This window comes from Myxocyprinus asiaticus, chromosome 33, assembly GCF_019703515.2.
Source record: "Myxocyprinus asiaticus isolate MX2 ecotype Aquarium Trade chromosome 33, UBuf_Myxa_2, whole genome shotgun sequence".
Taxonomy (NCBI): domain Eukaryota; kingdom Metazoa; phylum Chordata; class Actinopteri; order Cypriniformes; family Catostomidae; genus Myxocyprinus; species Myxocyprinus asiaticus.
In genome coordinates, this window is record NC_059376.1 from 5,945,577 (window position 1) to 5,969,945 (window position 24,369).

Consider the following 24,369-nt stretch of genomic DNA (forward strand, 5'->3'; position numbering starts at 1 on the left):
AGGGGCAGGGGAAACTGGCAGGTTGTGCAGTCCCTGGAGCCAGTTTGGGAGGGGGCACTCCACGTTTTCGGGGAGGAGGAACAGGACGGAAAGAAGGGGTAGGAGGGTACACGAGAGAGAGAAGGATATTGGGGCTTGCCGGCTCCTGAATATGCCACCATGTGGTCCTCTGCCAGCTGGATGGCCGTTTGGTGTGATGCCGGGTGGTGGCACTGGACCCACTCTGCCGTCCCTCTCGGAAGTCGAGTGACAAACTCTCCAGTAACACCAGGTCGATCACAGCTCCAACGTTGCGTTGCTCAGCCAGCAACATCCTCTGACAGGCGTCCCGGAGCTGCTGGGCAAAGGAGTGGAAGCGTTGGCGCTGCTGCTTTGGTGTCTGGCCGGCCCGTTGCAGGATGGCTTTCCTCAAGTCGGCATATACCAGGAGGTTCTCCGTTGGCAACTGCTGTGCCACGAGCTCGATTACTTGTGCTTGTCCCATACGCAAAGCACTAGATTGTGCTAGGAATTGTTATCAAACTTAAAATCATGTTCACCAAGGAGACTGCTGATGTCAAGATTAATAGTGGGGGGAAAAGGAGCTATATTTTGGTCTTTTCTCACCCAAAATTGATTGGATCACTTCAAAAGGCATGGATTAAACCACTGGGGTCTTATGTATTACCTTTATGCTGCCTTTATGTGTTTTTTGAAGCACAAACAAGTTTTGCTCACCATTCACTTGCTTTGTATGGACCTACAGAGATGAGATAATCTTTTAAAAATCTTGGATTGTGTTCTATGGAAGAAAGCAAGCATACACATCTGGGATGGCATGAGGGTGAGTAAATGATTCATGAATGTTAATTTTTTATTTAACTTTTGTTTTAAATTGTTGATTTGAGAGTCACTGTCTTGTGTGTGTGTGTGTGTGTGTGTGTGTGTGTGTGTGTGGAAAGCCTATGCCAGGATGATAATCTCAGCAGTAACTATTTATTTACACCAAGTAGGCTATTTGTCTGAAAGCAAAAAGCAGCTAATAATACAAGAAACTGTAGGCTGTCATTCGCTCAACCGCACAGCAAGACCAACACAAAGCAGATGATGTTTACTTGCATGACCCTCTACTGCAGCGGTGCTGAAACTGATCTATGTCGTGCTATTAGCGGCTCATGATGAGCAGTGTTCCAGCAAAAGATTTGCCTGTGCTACATGCTTCCGTTGACTAGTGTGGTTTCGTCACACTTTTAATATTGCTTAGCTTTCCATTCAGTGTATGACTAAATAAAACAGAATGCGCGAATATGCAAACATTTTCGAATATGAAGATTTGGCAAGCAGGTGTCAAAAGGACCTCAGCATGTTGAGGAACTTTTAATCTCACTATCGCTCTCGTGCGAGTCAATAGTGGATCAGACTGTAATATGCAGTGCCACCATGGACCCCCATCTGAAGACCCTGGCCCTAGTGAAGCTGTTGGTTTTCTTGTTAGGTATAGGTAGCCCTATAAATGGTTCATAAGGGAAGGTATTAATAGCCCCCAGACCAAATTTGGGCTGTCTAGAACAAACTCAGTAGCACCACCACCAGTACAAATATTTACTTTTCTTTTGTGCATATCTTCTGAACCATTTGGCTTGGAAACAAAATAATTTTTCCCTCTGATCACTCCACGCCTGTTGATTGAAATGGACCCCTTATATTAACCTTCTGAAACCTGAGCGTGACTGCTGTGTGCATTTTCTATTTCCCTTTTTGATTTGTAACTATTAGCCCCTAATAAACATGCAAAATAATAATAACAACAATAATAATTTTTTACAGCAAACAGTTTTCCCTAAAATAATACCCAGCTATAGAAAGTCATGTTTCAAGTAGTTGGTTGAGAAGTTGCAGACATTGCAGCTGATTTTCTGGAAAGCTGCTTTGGAACAATGCCTATTGGGAAAAGCACAAATTAAAAAAAAAATAAAAACTATAAAAATAAAAATGATTTCACTTGATTTGACTTTTATGTCACAATGTTTTTCTACTTTGGCTACAAAATCTCATAGCATATACAGGGGGCGCTTTAAGGCACCTCTGGGCCCATGCGCTTGCTGGTCCGCTGAGGCCCCCTTCAAGATGTTGAGTGGGGTGGAACTGCTGTTCATTGAACAAGCACAGCATGGACGCCTTTAACGGTTGCGCACTGTCACCATGTCAACAATCGCGTCTCCCACTGAAAGCGTTTAAACCTGCTCCTCCCGCTGGGCCCCATGTGAGTTGTAGGCCCCTGGGCTTCAGCCCATATAAGCCCGTGCGTTAATGTGCCCGAGTGTATAGTGAAGACAAAACACAGTCCAAGCGGGGTCACACGGGGTTAACACACTGCTCATTACAGTGGACACCATGTTGGATTTTGACGTTTATCTTTTTTTTTTTTGCTGCTACTACAAACTTAGATTGTTTTTACATATACTTGGATGTATATACTTACAGTTCAAAAGTAAATGGTATGTTTATCTTTAACACGATACACTGTAGGGAATCAGCAGCTGGCTGACGACCTGAATGTGTTTTACTGTAGACTTGAAAAGCTCAGTCTCACACCCCACACCCGCTCTGACCTTCACTTCACACAAATATATACCCCTGATACTCAAACTGCACTTGAGATCTGTGAAGAGGATGTGTGCCGGGTATTCTGAAAACAAAAGACAAGAAAAGCACAGTGTCCAGATGGTATTTCACCCACTTGTCTAAAATCCTGTGCTGACCAGCTGGCCCCCATCTTCACACAGATCTTCAACAGATCACTGGAGCAGTGTGAATTTCCCTGCTGCTTCAAATGCTCCACTATCATCCCTGTCCCAATGAAACCCAAGATCAAAGGATTGAATTACTACAGACCCATCACTCTGTGATCATGAAGTAATTTTGAGAGACTGGTGTTGGCCCACCTGAAGGACATCACTGGACCCTTTCTGGATCCCCTTCAGTTTGCTTATAGAACAAACAGATCTGTGGATGATGCAGTAAACATTGGATTGCATCATATCCTGCAACATCTGGACAGACCAGGGACATATGCAAGGATCCTTTTTGTGGATTTCAGTTCGGTTTTCAACACCATCATACCAGCTCTCCTATGGAATAAATTAACCCAGCTCTCTGTTCTCAAATCTATCTGTCAATGGATCACCAGCTTTCTGATGGACAGGCAGCAGCTAGTGAGACTGGGGAAATTCACTTCCAGCACATGTATGATCAGCATTGGTGCCCCCCAGGGATGTGTGCTCTCAACACTACTCTTCTCCCTGTATATCAATGACTGCACCATCAAGGATCCCTCTGTCTGAAATGGGAGACCCACATTGACTCCATTGTGAAAAAGACCCAGCAGAGGATGTACTTCCTTCGCCAGCTTCAACCTGCCACAGGAGCTGCTGATACAGTTCTACTCAGCAGTCATTGAGTCTGTCCTCTGCACTTCAATAACTGTCTGGTTTGGTTCAGCTATGAAATCGGATATCAGAAGACTACAAAAGAAAGTTCGGACGACTGAGCGGATTATTGGTTGCCCCCTGCCCTCCCTTCAAGAACTGTACACTTCCAGAGTGAGGAAAAGGGCTGGAAAAATCTCTCTGGTCTCACCCTTGCCACTACCTTTTTGAACTGTTGCCTTCTGGCCGGCACTACAAAGCTCTGATCACCAGAACGATCAGGCACAAGAACAGTTTTTTTCCCCTCAGGCTGTCAATCTCATGAATGGTTAAAATTGCCCCATTGTGCAATAATTACGTGCAATACATAGCTTAGTGAATTATATTTATTTAACATATCCTACCTCTTCTGCATTACATTCCCTTGCACTGTATCACAGATTTGTATTTGTACATAGTTGTGCTCAGAAGTTTGCATACCCTTGGAGAATTGGTAACATATGTACCATTTTTAAAGAAAACATGAGTGAGCAGGCAAAACATTTGTTTTATTTCTTATGGGATTCATATTCAACTGTAGGTTATAACAGAATGGCACAATCATAAAACAAAACATGGCAACAAAGAAAAAAATGAAATGACCCCTGTTCAAAAGTCTGCATACCCTTAGTTCTTAATGCTGTGTATTGCCCCCTTTGGCATCAATGACAGCGTGCAGTCTTTTGTAATAGTTGTCTATGAGGCCCCAAATTCTTGCAGGTGGTATAGCTGCCCATTCGTCTTGGCAAAATGCCTCCAGGTCATGCAAAGTCTTTGGTCATCTTGCATGAACTGCATGTTTGAGATCTCCCCAGAGTGGCTCGATGATATTAAGGTCAGGAGTCTGTGATGGCCACTCCAGAACCTTCACCTTTTTCTGCTGTAACCACTGGAGGGTCAACTTGGCCTTGTGCTTGGCGTCATTGTCATGCTGGAAAGTCAAAGAGCGCCCATGCGCAGCTTTCGTGCAGAAGAATGCAAATTGTCTGCCAGTATTTTCTGATAACATGCTGCATTCATCTTGCCATCAACTTTCACAAGATTCCCGTGCCTTTAGAGCTCACACCCCCTCATATTGTATATTGTATACCGGGCTTTTTTTTGTGGCATTGGCGCAGTAAAGGCTTCTTTCTGGCAACTCGACCATGCAGCTCATTTTTGTTCAAGTATCGTCGTATTGTGCTCCTTGAAACAACCACACCGTCTTTTTCCAGAGCAGCCTGTATTTCTCCTGAGGTTACCTGTGGGTTTTTCTTTGTATCCCGAACAATTCTTCTGGCAGTTGTGGCTGAAATCTTTCTTGGTCTATCTGACCTTGGCTTGGTATCAAGAGATCCCTGAATTTTCCACTTAATAAGTGATTGAACAGTACTGATTGTTCCATTACCTTGTTACGCAGGTCTTTTGACAGTTCTTTTCTGCTCCTCATGGCTCAGTATCTAGCCTGCTCAGTGCATCCATGTGAGAGCTAACAAACTCATTGACTATTTATATACAGACACTAATTGCAATTTAAAAAGCCACAGGTGTGGGAAATTAACCTTTAATTGCCATTTAAACCTGTGTGTGTCACCTTGTGTGTCTGTAACAATGCCAAACATTCAAGGGTATGTAAACTTTTGATCAGGGCCATTTGGGTGATTTTTGTTATCATTATGATTTAAAAAGGAGCCAAACAACTATGTGATAATGAATGGCTTCATATGATCACTATCCTTAAATAAAAGTTTTTTTGCATGATCAGTCATATTTTCAAAATCAATGCCAGGTTATGCAAACTTTTGAGCACAACTGTACGTGTCTATATATATATATATATATATACAGGTGCATCTCAATAAATTAGAATGTCGTGGAAAAGTTCATTTATTTCAGTAATTCAACTTAAATTGTGAAACTCGTGTATTAAATAAATTCAATGCACACAGACTGAAGTAGTTTAAGTCTTTGGTTCTTTTAATTGTGATGATTTTGGCTCACATTTAACAAACCCACCAATTCACTATCTCAAAAAATTAGAATATGGTGACATGCCAATCAGCTAATCAACTCAAAACACCTGCAAAGGTTTCCTGAGCCTTCAAAATGGTCTCTCAGTTTGGTTCACTAGGCTACACAATCATGGGGAAGACTGCTGATCTGACAGTTGTCCAGAAGACAATCATTGACACCCTTCACAAGGAGGGTAAGCCACAAACATTCATTGCCAAAGAAGCTGGCTGTTCACAGAGTGCTGTATCCAAGCATGTAAACAGAAAGTTGAGTGGAAGGAAAAAGTGTGGAAGAAAAAGATGCACAACCAACCGAGAGAACCGCAGCCTTATGAGGATTGTCAAGCAAAATCGATTCAAGAATTTGGGTGAACTTCACAAGGAATGGACTGAGGCTGGGGTCAAGGCATCAACCACACACAGACATGTCAAGGAATTTGGCTACAGTTGTCGTATTCCTCTTGTTAAGCCACTCCTGAACCACAGACAACATCAGAGGCATCTTACCTGGGCTAAGGAGAAGAAAAACTGGACTGTTGCCCAGTGTTCCAAAATCCTCTTTTCAGATGAGAGCAAGTTTTGTATTTCATTTGGAAACCAAGGTCCTAGAGTCTGGAGGAAGGGTGGAGAAGCTCATAGCCCAAGTTGCTTGAAGTCCAGTGTTAAGTTTCCACAGTCTGTGATGATTTGGGGTGCAATGTCATCTGCTGGTGTTGGTCCATTGTGTTTTTTGAAAACCAAAGTCACTGCACCCGTTTACCAAGACATTTTGGAGCACTTCATGCTTCCTTCTGCTGACCAGCTTTTTAAAGATGCTGATTTCATTTTCCAGCAGGATTTGGCACCTGCCCACACTGCCAAAAGCACCAAAAGTTGGTTAAATGACCATGGTGTTGGTGTGCTTGACTGGCCAGCAAACTCACCAGACCTGAACCCCATAGAGAATCTATGGGGTATTGTCAAGAGGAAAATGAGAAACAAGTGACCAAAAAATTCAGATGAGCTGAAGGCCACTGTCAAAGAAACCTGGGCTTCCATACCACCTCAGCAGTGCCACAAACTGATCACCTCCATGCCATGCAGAATTGAGGCAGTAATTAAAGCAAAAGGAGCCCCTACCAAGTATTGAGTACATATACAGTAAATTAACATACTTTCCAGAAGGCCAACAATTCACTAAAAATGTTTTTTTTTTATTGGTCTTATGATGTATTCTAATTTTTTGAGATAGTGAATTGGTGGGTTTTTGTTAAATGTGAGCAAAATCATCACAATTAAAAGAACCAAAGACTTAAACTACTTCAGTCTGTGTGCACTGAATTTATTTAATACACGAGTTTCACAATTTGAGTTGAATTACTGAAATAAATTAACTTTTCCACGACATTCTAATTTATTGAGATGCACCTGTATATATATATATATATATATATATATATATATATATATATATATAAAATTGTCTTATTGTGTATTTCTATATATACTTATATTGGCTTTTTTTTTTTTTTTTTTTATTATTATCTTGTTGCTGTATTGTTTGTGCGCTGGAAGCTTCTGTCACCAAGAAAAATTCCTTGTTTGTGTAAGCATACTTGGCAATAAAGCTCATTCTGATTCTGATACTGACTTTGATAGCTTAGCATGTTGATTGGTTAGCATGCTAGTCATTAGCATGATAACCAACACTTTTGTGTTACTTCTGTTGACCTCTGAGTCTTTATGTTGTGCTCACTACAATGTAGGCCATACTTCACTGCATAATTCCTGCTTCAATTCAAAACTACTTAGCTGTAATAACATTTTGTCAGCAATTTTGTACTCTGAACTTGGAATGTCTCTTTGCTGTTATTTACACTTGTCAATTGTGTGGCTCAGTGGTTAAAACTTTGGACTATGACACTAAAAGTCGGATGTTCGAACCCTGCCTCAACTAGTCTTGTCATTATTTGCATTATGCATGCCAGAAGTATTTGGCCCTGATCATTGCTGCTTGCAGCTATATTTATTCATAGATTTTCAAACTGTTCCCCCCCCCCCCAATAATAAGCCATTTTGGACTGTAATCTGTATACAACAATAGAAACACAAATACAGTTTTCCTTAAATTCACTCTAAAGGGACTCTAGGCTTTAACACTTCCTCTGATTGTCGATACTGCTGAATTGACTTTCTAATGCATGTCATTTGAGGCTGTCATCTGTTTTTGTTTAGATGTGTTTAGACACAGATTGTGTCCAGAGCTGTTATACAGATGCTGGAGACAGAGGGTTTGTAGTGTCTTCTTGGTCTCCATAGGCATCATTGAGATTCTTATTACCATTCATCATCATTGAAATGCACATCTAGAAATTGTGGTGCTGCTCTAGCATGTGTCACAGGAAGTATGTGTGTTATAACAGCCCTCACTGTAACTCAGTTAACTTCTCGAAAGACAGGCTGGAGTTCCCTTTGTGCTCACTGGACCAGTTTGTTTTATTTCAAAGGAAGTGCTTTGATGTTGAGATCTAAGGGTTTTCTGGATTAAACAATGGCTGATAAGTCAATATAAAAGGACGCAGTTAACTCAACCCCTAGACTGGGGAGGATGTAACACATCACACTATTACTGCCTGAGGAAAGCAGGCAATGAACTGAATTTAGAATCAGAATTAGCTTTATTGCCAAGTATGCTTAAACGTACAAGGAATTTGTCTTGGTGACAGAAGCTTCCAGTGCACAAACAATACAGCAACATGACAGAGATAATAATAAAAAGAGTCAAAATAAAAAGTGAATAGAAAATATAAGTATATATAGAAATACACAATAAGACAATATATATATTTACAATATACAAATACAAATCTGTTATATATAGATGCAAGGGAATGTAATGGCAGAAGAGGTATGGTATGTTGGAAAAATATAAGTAGACTAAGCTTTGTATTGCCCATAATTATTGCTCAATAGGGCAGTTTTAACTGTTTATTGGATGGATAGCCTGAGGGGGAAAAACTGTTCCTGTGCCTGATGGTTCTGGTGCTTGGTGCTCTGTAGTGCCGTCCAGAAGGGAACAGTTCAAAAAGGTAGTCGGCTGGGTGAGTGGGGTCCAGAGTGATTTGTCCAGCCCTTTTCCTCACTCTGGAAGTGTACAGTTCTTGAAGGGAGGGCAGGGGGCAACCAATGATCCTCTCAGCTGTCTGAACTGTCCTTTGTAGTCTTCTGATGTCTGATTTTGTAGCTGCACCAAACCAGACAGTTACTGAAGTGCAGAGGACAGACTCGATGACTGCCGAGTAGAACTGTATCAGCAGCGCCTGTGGCAGGTTGAAGCTGGCGAAGGAAGTACATCCTCTGCTGGGCCTTTTTCACAATGGAGTCAATGTGGGTCTCCCACTTCAGGTCCTGTGCGATGGTAGTGCCCAGGAACCTGAATGATTCCACTGTTGCCACAGTGCTGTTTAGAATGGTGAGCGGGGTCAATGTTGGGGTGTTCCTCAAAGTCCACAATCATCTCCACTGTTTTTAGTGTGTTCATCTCCAGGTTGTTTTGACTGCACCAGTGAGCCAGCCATTCAACCTCCCTTCTATATACCAAATTATCGTCATCTTGGATGAGGCTGATGACAGTAGTGTTGTTTGCAAACTTCAGGAGCTTTAATGTAAAAGAGGTGTTTGTGTACATGTTCTTTTGATCATGGCAGCAGTAATTCATCAAATAATCATCAATAATGTTGAAGAGCATTAAAATCTGACAAATCCACATGCGCAGTTTAGTCCAACACCCTTTCGGCATGTTAAATAGATGATTCATGGTGGTCTGCTGCATCCTCTGCTATACAGCACTCAGAACCAGCCCACAAGATAGGAATTGCATATTTTGTGGATGTGTTTGCACTGCTGCCTGATTTTCCTTCAGTGAATCAGGCACTAAACAAGCGCATGCAAATAAACAGTGCTTTTTCTGGGCGCAGTTCATTCTTAGTGAATTCCCCAAAATATCCCTGCAAATCTACCAAATCCAGTGACAAGTTCTTCCTCAGAAATGGTCATTGTAGCAGCCTGGGAACTTGTAAAGATGACTATATTTCTCGGCAACGACAAAACACAGCTTTCCAGAGCAATAATGCACTCTGATGTTGTGCAGTCTTTTTCAGGCCTGCAGGGTCTTGAGCATCTCCAATGAGCTTCTATCCTGTATACTAATCAGTCTAATCATTTATTTTCTGTTATGACAGTAATGTGCCTCGGCTGCTGTTTCCAAAATATTGAGCATAGAAAGCAACCACCAGTACTCACTTTCTGTCTTGTTTTTTTATCTCTATGTCTGTGCATTTAGTTGAGGTCATTGAGAAAGCATGCTGCCCATGAGGGATTTTAAAAAGCAGGAAAGAGACACCAACTGCAATGTCTTACGGGCAGAGACGTAAATGTTCCATGAAGGGTTGTCTGCAGGTCATTGCATATGTTACTTATGTCTCATAGTCAGACTTCATGGTGGCAGGGTGCTCACTGAAACAAATATAGTAATCAGTAGAGATGGGCACAGGTACTTGTTCCCACAGCCAGGTTATAAAATTAACTTTTTGCAACACTTGCCAACAGCTGGGTTTACATTAGGGCTGGGCGATATGGCTGCAGAATTTATATCTCGATATTTTTCAGCAAATTGATGATATTCGATATACATCTCGATAATTATGTTTTTGCTCTGAAATAGCATAAATTTTAATCAGAGGAACCATCATTTCATCTAAACAGCCATTGTAGCCATGTATAATTAATATTTCAAAGGCATTAAATAAAAATCTATTTAAAAATGATGAAGGCATGTTTCCCACAGTTTTTCAATTAATTAACACAAGGGAGAGTAAAATGTAATCATTTTCATTAATTTGCACATTTATACTTATAGTTAACATGCAATCATATATGGAAGCTTAATAGAAATCTTATTTATCTTCATATATTTTTACTAAAACATTTTTTTTGTGAATGAACAAGGTGTGCAAAAACTATTTGCATAGTACTAAATTATTACTGTGGAACCCAGTCAAGTTTATTATAATATAATACTGAATTATTATTATTTTCAGGATAATATTTGTTAATTTTATAAATTAATATATTTCTGTCCTATTTACTTCACCCTAAACTGGGGTTTTTATTTTGACACTGCATGCAGTCATGTTTATTTCACCTTCATCAGGAGCATATATTATGAAACGGAAAGGGCCATGTTTGTTTGACAGTTACGCGTTTTGCATCTTGTGAACCGCTGTCAAACTCTGCTGTTCCGCGTTTGTAGATTTGTATAATAACTTAATAGCAGTTACTATTGTTTCGAATTGCAAGCACAGATCAGCGGTTCATTCTGAAGCGCACACAGACCATGTTATTCAGTCTTTAATCGCAGCCTTTGGCAGTTAAATAATCACATATGATCATATCTCCATTTTGATGTTATTTTGATTAATTATACAGCCCTGAAGGATCATGAAATTGGTCTACTGATGCACTCAAACTTAATGGCCAAATAAAAGTCTCATTAAAATCATCGCAATATTCACGATATTGCTGAATTTTACATCATCAGCAAAATCGTCACGATTTTATCATGGGTATTCGATGTATATGTGAATTTTGTCACATAGCATAAAAATTCGGGATGGAAATGCCAAGATGCTAATATAATCTCCAAAAAGTGCATAAAAACATATGAACTTGCTTGATTTGGATACATTTTTTAATTCGATATGGAGAATGCACATAAACTACGATGAAAGCGCATTTATTTAATCTATTTCTATATAATTTATATAGGAATATATAAGCGCATTAAAGTCTTTGCCTCAGCATGCCATAATATTACATGATTCGCTCAGAGAATATCATCAAAATTGTCGCAAAGCATCTCAAAAGTTGCTCTGCTTATTCTGAAATGCCAAAGTTTATTTATTATTATTGTCTATTATTGCCTCCAGAACTGTCTTCACAGGCTTTCACTCCCAGACATAAGACATCTGCCGCTGAACACTAACAAACACAAAGTTCGTCAAAGTGTTTAGTCTGCATGCTAATTTGCAAGTAATTTATCACATTTAATAAAAGAGCCACAGTGGCTTCAACTTACATTTTCATTTCTGATTTATGCCAGCATCCCCAGAAGTGATAATTTTGCTCTTTTTAAAACATGGCATGGAAATGCTGTTGTAGTAGCAAATTGTTTTTGTGATTATTCCAATGTTTCATATTAAATTTGTAACTTTGATCCATGACTAATGTTGAGGAAACTGAGGAAATAAACTGGCAATAAATATTTCTCACCAGCCATTAAACGCATTGAAGACACGTTTGTGATTTTTTTTTCTTTCATATTTTAGTTCATATTATATTTTACATTTTGAGTCACAAAACATTTTGTGAAACAAAAATGGAAAAGGTTATGTACAAAATATCAAAACATTGTTCTGGCCAACAAATATTGTAATTGATAAATGTTATTCATTTATGACATTCAAAACACATGTGACAGCCCCCCAAAAAAATTTAAAAACATGCTCCAACCTGACTTTCATGAAAAATACCTAAGAACACATTACCTTTCTGTAAAAATCTACCTTTACAATATAGTTGACCCTTGCCAGTGTGGTTTGATTGTTTGCTTTTTTACCTTATAGCGATAACAAAAATATGATAGTGAAAATCGACCATGGAGGGTAGAATTCAAAAATGGGTCAATTTGACCCTTTAAAATTTTTAACACTGACTTGCATCAGGTTTAAGTTCTTGGCCTGAAACTTCATGGCATCCTCCACAGAGGTGATCTGAACCTGGCAATGTCATTTCTTTTAAATTCCATGTATTATACAGTCTATTTTGTCCTTAATAGTCAAATTGACCCTTTTTTCTTTTTTGAAACTGCCCTATTGAGCAATTTCAAAAGCTTGTAATAAAGACTCAGTTTGTTCTATCTCTCTACTTTTGGTCTTACATTGTTTGTCTAGGTGCCAGCTAACACTAAAAAATTTTTTTAAATTTTTTTAAATAAATTTTTTAAAATAGATTTTTTTCTCTATCATCCTGTACCACAATATACAGATCTGAAAGGCAGGGGACATCCCAATGCAGCTTCAAAAATTGTGTTTAAAAAAAAGCTTCAAAAGCTTGTAATAAAGGCTCTGTTGGCTCTATCTCCCTACTTTTAGTCTTGGATCATTCCACTAAATGGCAGCAAACACTAGAAAATATTCACAGTATCACAGTATACAGATCTGAAAGTCAGGGGGAGCCCCAACTCCGCCCATAGACATCCAGCCTTTTTTGAGAACCCTCACCATAAAAGCTCAATGTTATTATAAGAACACTCTTACTAATAATTTTACACCCCCCCCACACAAAAAGTGCATAAGTACATACACACAGACATTAACAAACACTCATTGACAACAGACACAATTGCAAACAATAATTTTTTTTATATATATATTTGTTATTTCAGTGTTCTTTTTGTTTATTAAATGTTTGATATGTTCAAATGAAAATAAAAAAACAAAACTTAAAAAAGGAGAATAAATGGAAATTAAAGTTATTAGTTATTGGAATATTTTGTTCAAATAATCATCAAAAGAGTTTGAAAGTGGCACTGTGAATAAAAATAAAAAAGTGAATAAAAAAAAGTCACGTCTGCTCTGATCACTGCTTCTGTAAGCCCCAAATAGTCCGAAATTCTATATCAGCTCTTACTTTTAGGTTGTTTTCTACTAAATAAATAAATATATATATATATATATACTTGTCTCTTAGCTTGTCTGGGTAAATAATCCACTGTTATGTCTCAGTTCAGCAAAAAATAAAAAAAGTATTATAAACAAATAATCGGTTGAATATGTATCTGACTATGAGGTTCCTGGCTTTCAAATGATATAGATCACATTTGTAGTCCATTCAGAGGTTGAGATATTCCACAAAACATGGGGAAAGGGTGGATGTTCCCCATGTTTTGTGGGGGGAAAAAAGACTGAATTTCTGTGGGCGGAGTCACAAACCACATTGGAGCACCCCCTGCTTTCTAAATCTGTGTATTGTGAAAGAAGTTGATAAAGAAAAAACATATTTTTTCTAGTGTTAGCTAGCACCTAGACAAGTAGAAAGAGCAAACAGATCTTTTTATTTATTTATTTATTTATTTTTTTTAATTGAACATAAAAAGTGTCAATTTGACCCTTAAGTAGAGACTTGAGCATTAAGACCAAGGAGGGGTTAAGAGCGATTTGAACTAGGTGTTTCAAACTAACATACGATGCCTCCATTTGCGCAATTGGACTTTTTACTACTTATAGTTACTGAGATCCCCGGTAACAACTTCCCTTGGTCTTCCCTATTATGTTGCAGTTGAAGTTACCAGCCAATAGCAAGTAACTATTTATTTACTCCCTAAAGCAAAGTTTTACTTGCATTTGGTACTTGGCAAGTGTTAATTTTGGACCCTGCCTACAGCAATGTGTAAGCATGTTTTGCATTAAAAAGTGCAGCAAGTCTTAAAACATAATTTTTAAAGTTGAGCTATTTTTAACTTGACACGGCATCTTATTTATTTTTTATCCCCTTTTCTCCCAATGGGAATTGGGCATTCCAAATTAATTAGTAGGTGATGCTGAAAAACAACGAGGCACAATGCATCTGCCATCTGACGCATATGTACACAGGCCAACAATTAAAATGTAGCATAGATGTTTTGGTTGTTTTGTTGAGTGCTCAAGAAATAAAAATTAAAAAGATGCCTATCTCTTTTATATTGTAGTATAAAAGCAGTCATTATTCTCTGATCACTTATGTAATGCCATCGGATCTTTCACTTCAATCAAACACAAAATACATAGTATTGTCATTTTTATTTTTATGTAATTTTTTTTTTTGTGGTTTGTTCTAGTTAGCCAAATCATGCTGGCCATTTCCTTTTAGTAGTTATTGTAAGATCAATGTTTTAGGTAGAAATAACAAATATTATTGTTTTACTAAATAATTACAGATTAATTTGTTAGTTTTAATTTTTGGGACACAGTCCAGTCAAACAATAATAAATGTCATGGCATCATTAGCTTTCTCTGGGATTCCCTTGCCCCTGTTAAAACAGATGTATTGGCAGTCTGGCAGTTGCAGTCGAGGAAAACTGCAGACTTGCGTTACACATGAGTACATCCAGATGGGAAGTTTTCAATTGGTCATTAGAAGAATCATAAGCGTAACAGTAAAATGGTCAACATATAATTTATTGTGCAAATTTACTGGTTAATTGCTGCTCTTCTGCAGGTACTGTATTACCACTGTCTTGTTCCAAACCTCAACATTTAAGCTGGTAAAGGAAGACAGAGTCCATCATTGCTGTTGTTATTATAATAGAAACAAATGAATAATCATGGCAGCAGTTAATTTATGATCCATGTTTACAACATGATTAATGACAACGTGTTTCACAAATATATGTGTAACTCTTTAAAAGTGCATTCAGTAATTTGGGGCTAATTTAAAAAGTTTTACACATTAACAAATTATTATTATTATTATTTTATTATTTTTATTTTTTTGAAGAGTGATCTGAATGGTGTGGGTCACCCCTTTAGTGTGTTTCGCCATGTTGAAATCACATGACCCGCGGTGTTTCACTAAACATCAAAAAAGAAAATCCTTGCGCTCATTGGCTGCCACCTATCTACAGCAGATACACTTGGCTATGCTAAGCGCAGTATTGTTTGGTAATGCAAAGAGTGAAAATAACACAACGGAACATATTATTGTGCTTTAGAAGCAGAGACAATGGGAGATTCAGTAGCTGTAATGGCGAAGAAGCGAAAAAGGTCTGCAAAGGCAAAAAAAGACCTGCAAAGGCAAAAAACTAGATTAAACATCAGGATGGCATACACAGGGTGGAAAGATTTGATGGAGATAAACCTGAGTAGTGCTGCCGATGTTGCTTCTTTTTTGTTGGACAGGTAATGAATTATTAATTGTTTAGACCACTCTCTAAAATAGTATCAGTGGAATTTACTGAGAACTCATACAAGTTTCCCTCTAACTTTTTAAAATGATGTGTGTAGTCACCGTATGTTAGTAATGGACAGTTTTCAGCTGTGTTTACAAACGCAACCGGAAAGCAACTTGTAATTTTAATTTCTTTGTTATCACAGCCATAGTAAGCTATCTACCTCCACCTCTATGAAACAGCATACGTCTTGATTCATTTAGTGCAAATAGCTTGGCACAGCGATTGTTGTGAATTTTGTGTAAACAGTGACTTTGGTTGCTTGGAAACAAAACAAGTTTGCCAAATACAGTATTAATGAACATGCTAAATTTGATCTTCAAAAACAATTCTAATCTTTCCTTTACCATAACATTCTGTATTGCTAGATAACTGAGGTTTATTTTACACTAAGCAGTTCTCTAATAAAGGTAATATCTGTCTTTAGAAACGACATGAAACATAGTCTCCAAAGATTATTGATATGAGGAACAAAAATATCTGTCTTTAACAGCAGAAGCATGTTCGCTTGATTTCTGACGTTTGTTTTTAGGCAAAGCAATTATATTTTAGTAGTAGTAAGTAACTTTAGAAATTACCTTTCCAGACGCAAATGATATTCCAGAGCTGATGGGGGCAGCAGAAACGATCATGCTTATCTACATCGATAGATGGCAGTACAGTGTATAACACCACTGTCTTATGGGTACTTAAAGTACACGAAGAAGAGTAATGCTAATGCTAGCTAGAGAATGACTGAATGCCTCTTTAAAATGTTTTTTTGCTACATAAGTAGCCATTTTTATGTTCTTTGTGCCACTTTTTGTAGCTCTCTTGAACACCGATTAAAACTCTCTTTAGTGATTACCACTCTGAGATAGATGTTAGTACCAGGTGTAAACGCTATCGGCCTCAGTCAGGGAGTCTTTAAGTTTGTGGAATGACCTATTCTTGCTCATTTCCAGCCAGTATTATGGCTGTGATGGACATTACAGTGAAGGTTTAGACTATATAAAAGCTTCAAGTCCTCTGAATGGGCTTGTACTTCAAATAGACAGTAAGTATGTACAAGTACATGTTGGACAGCACCACAGCTGGCAGGCCAGAGTATGTGAGCGGAGCGAAAGCGGAGCGGCCTGATTTTGCCTGGAGCCAGGAGTGTTTTTTTTTTTTTTTTTAATCTGAGCGTCATTGTTTTCTCTCGCTCCAAGAGCGTTCCACTAACGCTTCATCACAAGCACAACACCTGTTAACGGCCCATAATGCAGCAATAATTCACCAAGCAGTGTTAAACAATATTGGCATGAATGAAAGGTGTAATATCTGATATTGACAAAGAATGTATCGGATAGTGCCACTTGGTTATATTGCACCTCCCGCGCGAGGGTTTTCACTTTGACTCTGTATTTGGTGTTCACACTCACTTTTTTTAAAGGTATAATCTAGTCACGTTTTTTATCAAACCCCACAATGAAGACTTTAAGACATTACAGACATTACAGCTTCAATTTCTGTTACAGCATTATTTTCTGTAAAACTGCTTTGAAACGGTGCGTGTTGTGTAATGCGTTATACAAATAAAAATGAACTATTGAGTAAAGCTTACCTTCAACTACACGTTCGTGTCTCTGCTCCATCTTCCTTCCTTAACTGGTTTATATTGAAAATGAATGACGGCCGAGGAGAACGCGAGTGGGTAGGTAATTGCCACAACCAAATGTTAAAGCTACACTATATGTAACTTTTGTCCCTCTAGCGGTTGAAGCATTAAACTGCAAGTAACTTGCAGAGGAAAATTTGACAATTTGTGATTCGGCACTGCTCTTAGTATGAATCTCACGATTTGAGGACTCGGAGATATTTATGAGTCGAGGTGCTATTTTCATGTTGATATTATTTTATTTGTTTAAACGTTTATAACAGATATATTACTTGCTTTGAGGAGGATAAACAACACTTAATTACATTTTAATGTAATTATTCATGTGTTTTATCCAGGGGTGGACTGGCTATAGGGAGAACAGGGACTTTTTCCGGTGGGCCAGCCGCGAAACTGAGCCGAATGGGCCGTGATAAGCTGAAACGGGCCGCCGCGTTACACTGCATGGGCCGCGACAGGCTGAAGAGGGCCGCAAAACGGCGCCGCGATATGCCGAAGGTTGCCACGAAATGCAGAATATGCAGAAGAGGACAGCTACAATAAATATGCACTATAACAACTACAATAATAAATGTTAAAATTTCTTTGGAAATAAATTTATAATAGAGAAATGGTTACACTCCAAACAAATTAATATACATTACTATGCTATGAAATTGGTACATAATAAACAACTTGAATTTACCTTTAATAGTGGCCTATGGTGATAAGCTCTGTTTAAACAGGCTATCTGCTAAAAGCAAAAAAATAATAAATAATAATAATAATACAAAAATAGCATAAGAAAACAATGACACACACACTTGGGGAATCTCAAAATATAACTAATATTGGCAGTATATTCCTGCTGTTTAGCCAGAAGGGTACGGGCCCCAAATGTGAGCCTTGATTCTCCCAGGGTTGTTTTTCTCCATTAACCAACATCTTATGGAGTTTTTTTTGTTCCTTGTCACGGTTGCCTTTGGCTTGCTCACTTAGGGGCCTAAAAACAAATATTATTTACTTATTAAAGCACAATCTTCAATCACATTTTTATCATATAGCACAAAGATGACTAAGACATGTTACAGTAACTTTACCAGAAAAAATTTAACTTATAAAATATACAGTAAATATACAATTGTTTGATTCATTAAAGCATGACAACCAATATAAGCTCCAACAACCCTACCAGAAATCATATTCAAGCATTATAGCAACAACTTCGCCAAACAGTTAAAAACAGTTATAAATCCATTAGGAGAATTATTTCGTGCCGCTACTGAACAGCTGTTGTACTTGCTTCCCGCTTCCCCGACACTCATCCGAGACCTGTTTTTCTGAGCTTACGTTCATGACGTTAACATGCAAGGATGATTGACGTGTGCCTGCGATTTCACGCCAAATCCATCCTGACAGCACTAAATAAAAATCTTTATTGTAGGCTTACCGTAGACAAGGACAGGGTTTTGAACATTAATTTTATTTACTCACTCAATAGTGAACTTTTGTCAATTGTAACCAAAAAAATAAAATAAAATAAAAAATCTTGTAAGGCATGTGTGTAGAAAACATGATAATATTTGTTTACATGTGGAAGGAAAATCTAAAGGTCAGTAATACATATCTCTCTCCCATGTTAAATATCTTGAATAATTATATTATCATCCTAATCTACTGCATCACCATCTCAACTGTATTACGTCCCACATTAAATAGAATTTTAGAACTTTTAACAACCTGAAACACCAACTGAACTTATAAATTTGTTAAAATGGCATAGTTTGACTATTTCTGAAAGTAAGCTCAGCATTGGACATTGTTTTGAATGTCTTATCTAGACGTAATTGTTTTTTTTTTATAATATTAATAAATTAAGTGAAGGAAGAGCAATAATACATTGGCCTGATAATGCTTTTTTTCCCATTTGGTAATTTATTCCTGTTTTTTTTTGTGTTTTTGCTTTTTGTTTTTTTTAATCCACAGAATTTTGCCGATATGTTTCAAATGTTTAAGCTAACATGAATAATTTTATATGAAGACTTGGGCAAAAGCTAGTGTTCCAATAAAGCATATTGTAGCTTTTGTCCTAGTATTGTGTATTTATTTTTCATTTAATACATCGTCTGCACGAGGTTTGCTTAATTTAAAAGCATGCTGAATTGGCCTAATGTTTTTTTTTTTTTTTTCTCTCAGTTTGGGAATTTATTCCAGTGATTGAATTTAATGTTTGTTTGTTTTTTTACTATTTAATTTATTTGATCCAGAGAATGTTGCCGATATCTTTCAAAAGTAGTTAATATAAATAATTTAATTTAGGTTTGGGCAAATGCTAGTGTTCCAGTAAAGCACATTGTAGCTGAAATAACTTTACAGTGGAGTAGTAGTTAGGTGCAAATTTTGCCATGGAACGAACATGGAGCGAGGTTTCTCTAATGAGGGAGCGTGGAGTGAGCGTGGAGCGGGAAATAGACAACCTGGAGTGGAGCTTGTGTGGAGTGATTATTGAATGCTTTGAGCGCAGAGGGGAAATTGTTGCCACTGCACTCACATACTGTGGACTGATTTAGGCTTATTTATTCTGTTCGTCTGTTCTGATTGTTGTGTATAGCTAACCTCAACAGCTGTATTAGAGTAGACTGAGTGTTTCTGGACTAAAATGTTTATTTCTCTCTTTTCAGTATCAACAATAAGCTCCAGCAGCCTGAGGCTGCGTCAGGAGTGCTGGAGTATGCCATGAAGCACTTCGGAGAACTGGTAAAAGCTTTCATCCATCTGTCAATATGTCTAATCATGCATCACTGATTTACTTCACAACATACCCCCTAAAAACCCCTTAAAAGAACGGTTCACCCAAAAATTCAAATGTATGCCATTATTTACACACTATAATGTCATTTCAATCCTATATGCTGTTATTTTTGCAGTGGAACACCAACTGAGAAATTTCGTGCTCTTTCCCATACAACGACAATTGATAGTCACCACATCTGTCAAGCTCCTAAAAAAAATAAAAAAAAAAGCACCAAAAAGGTGTCATACAAGGGTCCCATGCAACCATATGCTCTATATTCCCAGGTCTCTGATGTCATACGATAGGTTTTTGTGGGGAACTGACTGACTTTAAGTCATTATTCACTGATAATCTTGTTCTCCATTGATCAGTTAACTCGAAAACTTGAATGAGTTTCATTCATAAAGTTTCATGAATTAACTGATCCATTTTTTTGAGTTCATCTTCGTGACTTAATGATCCATTCACTATGGATCTTGAGTTAACAGCTCACTGCAGGACAAGAATAATTACTGAAGTTTCAAAGATATTATGTGACATCAGATGACTTGTGATATACACAATACCTATGGACTGCTTCTATGTTTGCTTTTTTTGTTGTTGTTGTTTTTGGTAATTTTTGGCTTGCAGTATGTCTGCTTTGTTTACAATAGCTTTAAACTTGGCTTATCAGATTTTCAAGCAGGAACTGTCTGTTTTATAAAATGTTTGGGGTAAGGGTATATGGGGTTAGTGTATTACTAGTTTATAAGGTCAAACCTTTTCTTCCAGTTTCTTGACACTTATTGTCAAGAAAAACTTCTTGTCCTTTACATAATAAAAAGTAGAATATTTTGTTCTTTATTCTGAAATCAGACCACAATATTTGTTTATTTTTATTTAATTTTTGCAAAAGTATGTTGTTTCTCATTGTTCTTACAATGGGAAACAACAAAAGTTCCAAAAGCCTAAGGGGGGAATTCACTAAGAATGAATTGTGCCTGGTAAATGCACTGTTGTGTTGTGGTTTAGCGCCTGATTGACAAAAAAAATTGTGCAGATCAGCCAATGGCACAAACACTAAATCTGTGCTGAACACAATTTGCATGGCATAATTTTGATCTTGCGGACCGGTTCTGAACACTATATAGCCAAAGATGTAGAAGACCACAGTGATCTGACACTCTGTCGGGACTGTAGAGCATCATTCCGCTACTGTGATCCAGACACCTGAATCATCTCTTTAAAATGCAGAAAGTTCACTTGACTACACTCCACATCTGGATTTTTTGCCAGGTTTTTTTTGCCAGGTTATAATGGCATTATATTAATGCCATTATACTTCTCCATTATTTGATAATTATTTATTAATTACTGCTGCTGTGAATGATAGAAAATGTACTCAAACAGCTCTTTTAAATAAAATTCAGTTTACCGCCTGCTTTCCTCGGGTGGTATTAGCGTGATGTTCACTGTGGCGGGCAAATGGCACATAGTTTTGTGAATGAAGCACAATCTAAAATGAACCTAATTTAGCATGTTTAGGGCGTGTTTGCATTGATAGGAATGACAATGACTTAATTGAAATACTTAAAATGTAGCACAATTTCAGAGCTGATTGTGGCTGGATTGCTGGTAGTTAGTGAACAGTTTTTGCTGAAATACCACACACCACCGTTGTACAACTATTTAGTGAATTTGCCAGTAAGACTAGTAAAAAAGCTTCTGAATAAAAAATAAAAAATATAACAATAAAAAATAAATAAATCATAACAGATTGTATTGTGAACAACAATTTGAATGAAAGGTTAAGTTGAAAAATTTACATAATTTGAAAACATGAATTTCTTTGGAAATGTATGTATAATGTATGTATATTGAAAGGCCCAATCTCACACCCCACACCCTCTCTGACCTTCACTTCACACAAACACCAACACCTCCTGCAACCCCCCTCCTCCCCCTCATGCTACTCAACATGCACTTAAGATCTGTGAAGATGATGTGAGCCGCGTCTTTCAACAACAAAGGATAAGGAAATCACAGGGCCCAGATGGCGTTTCACCTGCATGTCTTAGATCCTGTGCTAACCAGCTGGCCCCCATCTTCACACAGATCTTCAATAGATCACTGGAGCAGTATGAAGTCCCATGCTGCTTCAAACATTCCACTATCATCCCCATCCCAAACAAACCAAAAATCACAGGACTTAATGACTGTCGCCCTGACGTCTGTGGTCATGAAATCATTTGAGAGACTGGTGTTGGCCCACCTGAAGAACATCACTGGACCCTTTCTAGATCCCCTTCAATTTGCTTATCGAGCAAACAGGTCTGTGGATGATGCAGTCAACATGGGATTGCATCTTATCCTGCAACATCTGGACAGACCAGGGACATATGCAAGGATCCTTTTTGTGGACTTCAGTTCGGCTTTCAACACCATCATCCCAGCTATACTCCAGAATAAATTACATCAACTCTCTGTTCCCATGTCTATCTGTCAGTGGATTACCAGCTTTCTGATGGACAGGCAGCAGCTTGTGAGACAGGGGAAATTCACTTCTAGTACCTGTACAAGTAAGTACAAGGACCCCTCTGTCAAGCTCCTGATGTTTGCAGACGACACCACTGTCATCAGCCTCATCCGAGATGACGATGAGTCTGCATACAGAAGGGAGGTTAAACAGCTGGCTGTCTGGTGCAGTCAAAACAACCTTGAGCTGAACACGCTCAAAACGGTGGAGATAATTGTGGACGTTTGGAGAAACACCCCAACACTGACCCCCCTCACCATTCTAAACAGCACTGTGGCAGCAGTGGAGTCATTCAGGTTGCTGGGCACTACCATCTCACAGGGCCTGAAGTGGGAGACCCACATTGACTCCATTGTGAAAAAGGCCCAGCAGAGATTGTACTTCCTTCGTCAGCTGAAGAAGTTCAACCTGCCACAGGCGCTGCTGATACAGTTCTACTCAGCAGTCATTGAGTCTGTCCTCTGCACTTCAATAACTGTCTGGTTTGGTTCAGCTATGAAATCAGACATCAGAAGACTACAAAGGACAGTTCGGACTGCTGAGAGGATTATTGGTTGCCCCCTGCCCCCCCCCCCCACCCCCACCCCCTTCAAGAACTATATACTTCCAGAGTGAGGAAAAAGGCTTGAAAAATCACTCTGGACCCCACTCACCCTGCCTACTACCTTTTTGAACTGTTGCCTTCTGGCCAACGCTTCAGAGCACTGAGCACCAGAACCGTCAGGCACAGGAACAGTTTTTTCCCCTCAGGCTATCCATCTCATGAACAGTTAAATTGCCCCATTGAGCAACAACTATGTGCAATACACAGTTTAGTCTTTCTTATAATTATCCAACACATCCAACCTCTTCTGCCATTTCATTCCTCTGAGAGGAAAAAAAAACATTTGAACTGTACATAACAGATTTGTATTTGCACTGTACATAACAGATTGTATTAGATTTGCACTACCCATGCGTATGTGTGTATGTATGTATGTGTGTGTCTGTACGTATGTGTATAATTATTTTTTATTTTTTATTTTTATTATTATCTATGTCTTGCTGCTGTTTTTGTATTGTTGTACACTGGAAGCTCCTGTCACCAAGACAAATTCCTTGAATGTGTAAGCATACTTGGCAATAAAGCTCATTCTGATTCTGATTTGTATTTGGAATGCCTTCTTATGCTTTAATGACTGTGTGTACACAAGCCGACAGCTTGAAAGCTTTGGACATTCTTAAAGTACTGTCAAAAATAAAATGGGGTGTAGATTGCACTGTCCTTTTGCGGCTATACAGACTGTTGGTCTGCTCTCGACTGGATTATGGGAGTATAGTGTACAGTTCGGCCAGAAAATTGTACCTACAAATGCTGGATACTGTATGTCATCAAGGACTGAGACTTGTTTCAGGAGCCTTCAGGACTTCTCCTATACAAAGTTTATACATGGAAGCAAATGAACCACTTCTTCAAATTAGATTTCAATATACAGTTAAGATAAAGACAAATCAACACAACCCAGCTTGCATGCCAATCTTCCATCCACAGTATTTGTATGAGACCAGACCCAGCTATATCAGACTGTTTGGAATGCACATCAGACCACATATAGAAAACTTGGACATACAGTTGAAGTCAGAAGTTTACATACATTTAGGTTGAAGTCATTAAAACTCATTTTTTAACCACTCCACAGATTTCATATTAGCAAACTATAGTTTTGGCAAGTCATTTAGGACATCTACTTTGTGCATGACACAAGTAATTTTTCCAGCAGTTGTTTATAGGCAGATTGTTTCACTTTTAATTGACTATATCGCAATTCCAGTCGGTCAGAACTTTACATACAGTAAGTTAACTGTGCCTTTAAGCAGCTTGGTAAATTCCAGAAAATGATGTCAAGCCTTTAGGCAATTAGCTTCTGATAGGCTAATTGGAGTCAGTTGGAGGTGTACCTATGGAGGTATTTTAAGGCCTACATTCAAACTCAGTGACTCT

General features: G+C 38.2%; 1 protein-coding gene across 2 annotated transcripts in view; it reads left to right on the plus strand.

The window, feature by feature from the left end:
* mtor (mechanistic target of rapamycin kinase) overlaps positions 1-24,369 on the plus strand; it is a 317,851-nt gene that overhangs the window by 125,861 nt on the left and 167,621 nt on the right. For both annotated transcript variants that reach the window (XM_051670135.1, XM_051670136.1), the window contains exon 29: positions 19,761-19,836. In XM_051670135.1, coding sequence (XP_051526095.1) covers positions 19,761-19,836 — 76 coding nt within the window. The remainder of the gene's footprint in view (positions 1-19,760; positions 19,837-24,369) is intronic.